Source organism: Populus euphratica, unplaced genomic scaffold (assembly GCF_000495115.2).
Source record: "Populus euphratica unplaced genomic scaffold, PopEup_1.0 scaffold796.1, whole genome shotgun sequence".
Taxonomy (NCBI): Eukaryota; Viridiplantae; Streptophyta; class Magnoliopsida; order Malpighiales; family Salicaceae; genus Populus; species Populus euphratica.
Window position 1 is genome coordinate 75,404 of NW_011500657.1, and position 9,033 is coordinate 84,436.

Genomic DNA, 9,033 nt, shown 5'->3' on the forward strand with positions numbered 1-9,033 from the left:
TTTTCTCTCTCCCTTTTAAACTTGTTCTCTCTCTCTTTTTAAACTCTTTCCCTTTGGTTTTTTTTCGGCCTCTCCTTTAACAGCTCGTTTATATAGTCAAGCAAAATCTTGGAGGCCACTCTCAAGCCCCCTCATCCCAACCGTCTCTGTTTAGGGAGAAAATCCCAGCCGTCTCTCCCTTTGTCTTCTTTCACAGCTAGCGTTGTGGACGTACAAAACCGTTTCTGCTGGAATCAAGCTAAAACCGTGATCTGCAGCTGCAAAACTGGGCGCATGGACGAGCGAATAAAAGGCCTCACAGAAACAGCTGCAGTGGAGGGAAGGAAAATGCAGATGGGGTACAGTGCCACGTTTATTAATTCAAAACGGGGCTGTTTCAAAACAGTGCTGCCTTGTTTCCTCAGCTGAAGAAGGAAAAAAAAGTGCGAACTAATGTATGATGGTGTCGTTTGTTGCTGAAAAAAATAAGGCAAAGGTAAACACAAAAGCAGCCACGTCATTCAATGTGGCAGATTCTTATTTTCTATCCAATCCCGTTTCTTCAATTCCTTCAACTCCGGTGAAATTTCTTCTAATTTCATTTAAAATCAATTCTCTTATTTTAGCATTTTTTAATTCAATCCATTATCCAAAAAAATATTCTTCATGTTGATTTGAAATTGATCTTCAAACTTTAAAAATATAGTTAGGATAATAGGATATTATACAAAATCAAGTTAGACTCAAGATATAAGTTGAAATAAAAATTACAATAGCAGAATAACCAAAAAAATTTAGTGCAATTTCTAAAGAATTTATCCAATTTTAAAAATTAGATAAAAATAAACTATTATAGCATTATAAAAACTCCTAATTAGCTTAAAAATCCTAACAATTTTGATAATAGAGAAGAAGGATAAAGATAGCAGCAAAAAATGGTTGAAATAGAGTTTGAAAAACATTTTTTTTTCTTTGCTTTAGTCAATTTCTCAACAACCTTGAACCAAACTCCTATCTTCAATTTAAAAAGAATATACACCATCTTCATTAGCACGTAAGGCTAAAAAAATAAGTAACAACTATAATAATCATTTGTATCCTTACATTGATCTAAATTAATGATCAACTCAACCTGTGACTTGAACTTGACCCTAGATCAACTCCTAAGTTAACTTTTACAAATATAATAATAATTTTTATTATTCATATGTTGATCCAAGTTAATAAATTAATCCCTGAGTCGAGTTTTTAAACTATAATAAACATTGATCCAAGTCAGTGGTCAACTCGACTTATGATATAAGGCTGGCTCTGGTTTGACCTCCCGAGTTAGATTTTAAAACTATGATATTAATTTCTTTTTATTTTTATATTGAACCGGGTCAAGTCCAATTAAGTTTTAAAACTATAATAATAATTATTTTTAATTTTAATTAAATTGAACAAAATTAATTAAATTAACCCTATTAACCTTTTTATAGAAAATTGAAGCTAGTTAGACAAAAACTTATCCACTAGAACAGCTTTAAACATGACAAAATTTAATTTTTATATTGTTCAAAGGTGGGCCAAATAACACAAAAAAAATATTATCATGGCTAATCTATTATTATCCACCATACCAAACAATACCTAAATAAAAAAATAAAAAAACTTTCGCTAAGTCAATTTTTGTCCACCTCGTTTCCTTGAACATTAACTGGTTCCAAAAAAAAAATCGGGTTAATTTAGAAGACGTGTTGACTGAGTCGTTTATAAAATCTTTGGCATTGATCCCTGAAAGGAGGAGAATTTTGCTTTTAATCAAAACAAAAACTGTTGATATCAGAGTTCGACAAATAAAAAACTTATCAAAAAAGACTAAAATTAAACGTTATACCCTTTTTCATCTCCTTTATGAAGAGTCTGCTCTATTCTTCTTCTTGTATGGCCTTCTTGTATAGACTTTTAGTCTAAAGATAATTTTAAATAATTGGATAATCACAATATCATTGATGTCTAAAATACACACACCTACAATAGCTAAAATGATTTGATAAATTTAGACTTCAAAAATAATTACAACGTAAAGGAAAATAAAATAAATGAGTTCCTCTGATTCACTAATTTTATTGAAGTTATTGGCGGGTTTATTGGATTTGGAAATATATCTAGCTTAGGGAAAATTCTCTGCACAGCAAAAATTCCTTTTCCTTCTTCATAATCGAACTTTCTCTTGGTGACGATTAATGCGGGTCTATATATGCTCATAGAATGAATCTAGTTATCACTTAGCAAAATGGATCAATTATTCACTTGAACATACTTTAGAATAAAATTTATCTATCACTATAGAAGATAGTAGAGAAAACAAAAGAGAGAAGAGAAAAATGAGAAAAAAAAAGGAGAAAAACAATTTGATCAAAGATTGGTTATGTGGAATTTGATTGTTTTGACAAAAAACAAGATTGTCAGTGTTGTAAACTTTTCTCAAATACTTTTCTATTTAATCTTATTGTATTTCAAGAATATATTATTCTTGATGATATATATGTTGCAGCCTTTAGTTAAATCTAAGAAAGAATAATTAGGAATCAATTTTTTGTTAATAGTGAAAGTTTTTAGGTGAACTACGGTCCTGTAAATTTTTTCATATCGAGTTTTTCACGTAAAACTCTTAGTATTTATTTGTGTGATTGTTATATTATATTTGTTAATTATTTGATTCTAATTTTAATTGTATACAGAGAAAAAAAAATTAAAACTTGTGAATTGTGAATTGATCTGGATAGATTGATATCCGATTATTTGTTCTTAGTTTTCTCAACAATAAGGGCCACTAATTTATAACAAAAATATCTAGATGCCATTCTTTCTGATATAATTGACAACAATTTACATGATTCCTTTGTTTCAAATCAACGTTGGATCGATTTTTCTTTTCTTTTTGTGGTTGATTTTCTCTCAATGTCCTTGTCTTGACACGAACATACTGATGAACAAAGAAAAATACGTTCCCTTATATAAAAGGCTTAATAAGGATTCATATACATCATGCATTGCAGCTTTCAAAACTAATAATATAATATTTAGACTTGATTTTCTCTCAAGATGTCTGAGGCAGCTGATCCTGCAGAAGTGGAACACAATAAGGTTGGATATATTTATTAGCTATTTTAGTACCAGTTTCCTGCACGACTGTTTGTTCGTTGTAGTCCCAATTTTAGATAGATAGATAGATAGATAAAATCTGTAAACAAACATGGGTTTTAGTTTGATATTAGAAGGTTTCTGAGAACGTCCATCTATCTTTTATGAGTAAAAATGAGGTTGTTAATGGTGAGCTGAAATTATTTTTATGCTTACAGGATGAAGGTAGGTGGAGGTTTAAACCAAGGGGATTGCACATCACATGGAGTAATAATTCAAGTTATTGGAAGATGCCTCAGAAAGGGTACAGAGAATTATCCCTTTGATCAAGTTATATCGTTTCAATGCTTCAAGTATTGTAAATAATCAAATGATATAGACAGAAACTATCATAAAATAATAATTTTCTGACATAGAGCTCATTGGATGCTTAAGTTCTACACATAAATTTCAGGACGGATGGTCCTGCAGAGTTGCTGGCGGTATGCTGGCTTGAAATAGACGGTTCAACTTCGGAACCCCTATCCAAAGGGAAGAGGTATGCACTGAGCTTCAAAATATCTATGACAAAACAAGATCCTGTTTGGAAGGAAGGTCCTGTTTTCATGCTAGCTAAGGTAGGGAAGAAAGGGATTGCCAAATGGGAAAAAATCAATTTAGGAGATATGAGAATCGGCAACATAATCGAAATTCCTTATGGGAAGCTTCGGTTTGAAGTTCCGAAAAAGGCTGAAGATACCAGGCTCTATTTCGGACTCTACGAATTGTGGACTGGAAAATGGAAGGAAGGTTTACAAATTCATGAGGCTGTAGTTGAGGAAATGCCAGATTGAGCTTCCGTTCAAATTAATCACTCTTGTACTATCCTTGATGAGTTATGGATAAATGTAACCTCAGTTAGTTTTTTTTCTTTTTTTCCTGTGAAATATTTTATAAATCCAAGGAAAAATCTGTAGCACCGGAATAAAATTCTGCTATTATAATATGGAAGAGTCTGTAGTCCTAAGTTTTCAGGAGTTTACGAGCGAAGTCGAGTGGACTTTGGTTTACATTACGGGGATGACTCACGTCCCTCATCTACAAAACCCTGACACGCCTATCTCTAAATACTTTGAATCTGTGACCTGTATCTGGAAGTCCAGGATTTAATCAAAAGTGGCAGTCCTCTTGAGAGTATTTGCTATTTTCTAAACCATTCTCACTTCATTTCGAAAGTTTAGCTAGAGAGGGTCCTAAAGGAATAGTTTTGTGAATCTGCAGATTCTGAATTGTGGTGAGTTTAGCTAATGATGGTCCTGAAGAGCTGCTACTGGTGTCTTGGTTTGAAGTAACAGATCATGTAACGAAAGGGAAGAGGTTTGAAGTTAGTAATTAACTTCAAGTTGTCCATGAAAAACAACGCATTTTCTTGGACTGATACTCCTGTTTTGATGATGGCTAGGATAGGAAGAGGGGAAGATGTTCATGTTTAAAAGTAAACCAATAATTAATGGCTAGGAGAGGAGCCGAAGGAAATTCCTGCTGAGAAGAATCAGAAAGAGTTCAAAATTATAAATCCAAATTAAGCTATATACGTTTTGGCTTTTAATTAGAAAAGTGTGGATAAACTGGCAAATTGGAAGGGTGGTCTGCTGATTCATGAAGCCATATAGTTCAGGAAGCAACAGTTCTACAGGACATGAATTTATTAATGCTAGGTATAACAGCTAGTTCTTAATTTTGCTTACCAAGATGGGAAAAATTGCTTGATTTAATGTGTCATATAGCTCGTTTTTCTGTAAATCGAATATTATTTAATCTTAATCTGGGATTTGAAAGAAAATAATCTTGTTTAAACACCATACATGATTAAAATTTTGGACATAAATGATGCATGAGCTTTCTGGCAATATAAATATTTTCTTTATTATTTTTATTTCTTCTTGTTCACTTTGGAAACTTTATTTTTTCATTTTCATTATTATTAAGCTTTTCATGTTTTTCTATTTAAAATGAATATTTTTATTTTATTTTCCATTTCAGTAATATTAGGTTTTTTTAGTTTTCCAATTTAAAGAAGATAGTTTTTCTATTTTATTTTATTTTATTTATTTAATATTATTAGAGTTTTCTAGTTTTTTCTTTCTACTTAAAGGATTGTATTAATAGCTTTTTGTCAAGTAGATTTTGATGAATAAAATTAAATATTTTCTTAGTTATTTTTATTATTCATATTTAGTTTAGAATTTTTTTTTTTTCTATTTAGTATCATTAGGTTTTTCTAGTTTTTTTTTAAAAAACAATTTTTATTAAACAGGGTTTTTTAGTGTTTTAATATAAAAGGTTGTAATAGTTTTTTTTTTTGTCATGTTATTGATTTTTTTGATAGTTTTGACTTATCACAGATCATGGATTTTCTGATATCTCTCTAAATTGAGGTGTTCAGAGGCGGAGACGCTGTAAGAGAACCCTTTGGTTAGATTCTCTACCGATGAGAAGCAGCCAACCACGCAAGCAGAGTGCAAAAGCATTTTGGCATCAAATTGTCGGAATCCATTCTTTTACTTTCCTTTTTCTGATAGCAATCACCGGAAGTGATTCAGAACATGAAAACATCGGCGGACTATAATTTTGATTTCTCATAGTTTCACAACGCCACGCAGAAATGCCGAATTAATTTGCTCATAGTTTCGGCCGTCCATTGAATTCAACTTGAAAAGGCTGGGAATAGTGGGCATTATTCGGATTCAAAGAAAGTATCCTTATCAAGATAAGGTTAAATACTGTACTGCAGGATTCCTATTCAACTCTTTCCTACGCAAAATTTGCTCAATTTTTTATTTTTATATTCTGCGTGAAACATCACATGAATAAAAAAAAATGTGGTTTTCAACCTTTAAGGTTAAAAATAGAGAGGAAATTCTAATTTCAACCTTTAAGGTTTATATAGAGTTTAAAACAGATCTAACCAAAAAAAATCCAAATCTAAATAGAAAATAATTAAAATCTAAAATTAACAAGAAAAAATAATTAAAATAACAAAAATAACTTAATTTGAGAGTCTTCCAGTCCAGACCTTGACCGATTACACCGAATCAACCCTTCTATAGAATTTTGTTTATAAAATCATATATGCTTACAACGAATCAATCCTTTTCATAAATGTATCGTGCAACACGTTCACATCATATATGTTTCAATTTCGTGGTTAGGAAACTGGAAAATTATGTTCGCACAACTCTTGCTGCCAAGCGAATTGATTCTTTTCTTGATCATACATGGATCATCAAGCCACCAAAGAAAAGAAAAGGTTAGGATCCACTCGTTCTGATAAAGTAGAGCACATTTACTTGATCCTTTTTCCTTCCTTCTTTATTTTCCTTTGTATGGTTGAGTATCTTTTTGATGTTCATTGCTTGGAAGCTGACATAATCAATGAACGCTTCTTTGGGGCTGCATAAAAAGGCTGTGTGTGGATCCACAAATATATCATCTTTTTCTCTCCAAACTAACACTAGAATTTATTTGCTCTCAAGATGTCTTCTTCAAATAAACCACATTACGATTCCGATGATACCAAAGTGGTATATGATGAGGTCAGATTGCTATTATCTTTCATCAGTGTTTGTTTATAGATTAGGCCTCCGAATTATAATCCTTCAACTGAACATTTTGTTAACCAGCTTGCTAAATTCAAACCAAAACGATAATGGAAACCGAGTTTTTCAAGCATAGTATTTTGAATGTTAAACGTTATACAAGGCAACTGTATCTAAGGCTATCACATTATTTCAAGTTGAAAGTTTTTTTCTTTATGAGAATTCCTCTTCGTGTTTACAGGGAAACAACCGCTGGACGTTTAAGCCGAGGGGGTTAAGCATCATATGGGGAAAAGACAGACGCTACTGGAACTTGCCTGATCAGTCAAGGTAAGAATCCATGCTCTCTATATTTAGTTTTAGCAGGAAAGGAAACTTGGTTTTGCACCATGTGATGTGCAAACTTTAAACTTTGAGCTTCAATATCGCAGCTCGGATGAAACACCAGCAGAGCTAGTGCAAGTGTGTTGGCTTGAAGTAACGGGTACAACAAACAAATCCTTAAAAGAAGGGAAGTACAAAATTAAATTCGAAGTATCGAAGAAAACAGATGCATTTGGTTGGGATGGTTGTCCTGTTTTTATGATGGCCAAGTTAGGGAAGAAGGGAAGGTACAGATGGAGCAAAATCGACCTATCAAAAGTAGGCACAGACAAGTCACCAATTACCTCGGAATTTGTCATTGAAGTTAGTAAAGGAACGGAGGATAACAAGCTTTATTTTGGTTTGTATGAAGTGTGGACAGGCAAATGGAAGGGAGGTTTGCAAATTCACCAGGCCATAGTTGAAGAAGTGAAACCTTGAGATTTGGTTCAAACCAACCAGTGTCTTACAATCCTATTTTAGATGTAACGCAATAATGAGACCTGTCTAGTTTTACCAAACTTGTCTGTTGTGTGGTGTCCTTAAGATTTATGTGCAGCTGTTCTAACATCAAATAATTGACTGCCTCGTGTACTTCTTCTATCTTCAACTAAACTTACTTTGATGATTGCTTTCTAGCTATATGATGAGAATTGTTTCTCTTTTCTTTTCTTTTCACTTTTTGGCAAGTTACAAAACACCAAGAAGGCCAAAGGCCAAACAAGGTGAAAGAAAAACATGCACAAATTCTGCCAAATTTGCAGAACTGGCTAAAAAATAATGATAAAAAATGCACCTGGAAAATCATATAAAAAGAAATAGACCTATCAAGATGCAAGAGGGAAGCTTAAGAGTGTCCTAATGAGAAAAAATATCACAGCTTAAGGATATTTCCTGTTAATAGAATTGCTATCATCTCTATTATGTAAAATATCGCCAGCAGGTGCTCAGGTTTGGTCATTTTTTCTTTTTTCTGTTAATAGAATTTCTCCTTTAAGGCTACACTCATTTGTTTTTAAGGTTGTAGCTTAAGAAACACTTGATCTTCAACTTAGATTTCCCTTTTAGTCCTGCTTTTATTTGTAATCTATTTCATCCTGTGTTTAGCAGCCTCTAACTGCTTCTTCAGAACTTGACCCATATTTGTTCTTTTCTTTTAACTTGTGATCCACATTTGGTGTTAGGTCATTCAAGCATTCAAACACACATCAATTTACATGGTTCGGCAACTTGCCTACTCCACGGAGCTACTGGTTTGTATTAATCACTCAAAGAAACAATACAAACAACAAAACAAGGAAAAGGAGAAAAACTTCTCTACTCAACTCTACATACTCAAACTCTCTAATCTCTCTTCATGTTTTTCTCTTTGTGTTTTCACTCTACAAAACACAACACGAGCTCAGCTCATATATAGATAGTGAAGTGCATAAATCATGCCATGATTTATGCCCACTGTTTGCCTCCACTTTATGTTTAGTGGAGATTAGGTATTCCCATTAAATTCATAGTGGAGGTGGGGCATTGTTTATCTCCATAATGCTAACAATCTCCCACTTGGAGATAAACAATGAAATTATCTTTTATCCTTGAAGGCCAATTGAAGTTTTACACAACTTCAATTTATCAAGTGTAACTCCTTTGGTTAACATGTCAGCTGGATTCTTGCTTCCACAGACCTTTTCTAGCATTAGTTGCTCATTGTCTAGCAATTGTTGGATGAAGTGATATTTGATCTGAATATGCTTAGTCCTGGAGTGAAATGTGCTTAGTCCTGGAGTGAAATGCTGGATTCTTGGCAAGGAAGATTGCACTCTAACTGTCGCTATACAAAGTACCATTTCCATTCATTTTGTCTAATTCTTTTAGGAAACTCTGTAGTCATACTATCTCTTTTGCAGATTTTAAGATTGAAACATATTTAGCTTCTGTTGTTGAAAGGGTGACGATCTTTTACAAGGTAGAACTCCACAAAACAGTAATT

The 9,033-nt window shown here is 32.7% G+C and overlaps 2 protein-coding genes across 2 annotated transcripts; both read left to right on the forward strand.

Moving 5' to 3' along the window:
• The first annotated feature begins 2,887 nt into the window (after positions 1-2,887).
• Positions 2,888-4,124, forward strand: LOC105115886 (protein PHLOEM PROTEIN 2-LIKE A9-like). The gene is made up of 3 exons (XM_011012957.1): positions 2,888-3,111; positions 3,327-3,412; positions 3,563-4,124. Exons 1-3 carry the CDS (start codon positions 3,070-3,072, stop codon positions 3,939-3,941), a joined length of 507 nt encoding a protein of 168 aa, XP_011011259.1. The 5' UTR covers positions 2,888-3,069; the 3' UTR covers positions 3,942-4,124.
• Positions 4,125-6,563: 2,439 nt separating this feature from the next.
• LOC105115885 (protein PHLOEM PROTEIN 2-LIKE A9-like) lies at positions 6,564-7,687 on the forward strand. The gene is made up of 3 exons (XM_011012956.1): positions 6,564-6,683; positions 6,928-7,016; positions 7,118-7,687. The coding sequence occupies exons 1-3, from the start codon at positions 6,624-6,626 to the stop codon at positions 7,488-7,490; spliced, it is 522 nt and encodes a 173-aa protein (XP_011011258.1). The 5' UTR covers positions 6,564-6,623; the 3' UTR covers positions 7,491-7,687.
• Positions 7,688-9,033: the final 1,346 nt, after the last annotated feature.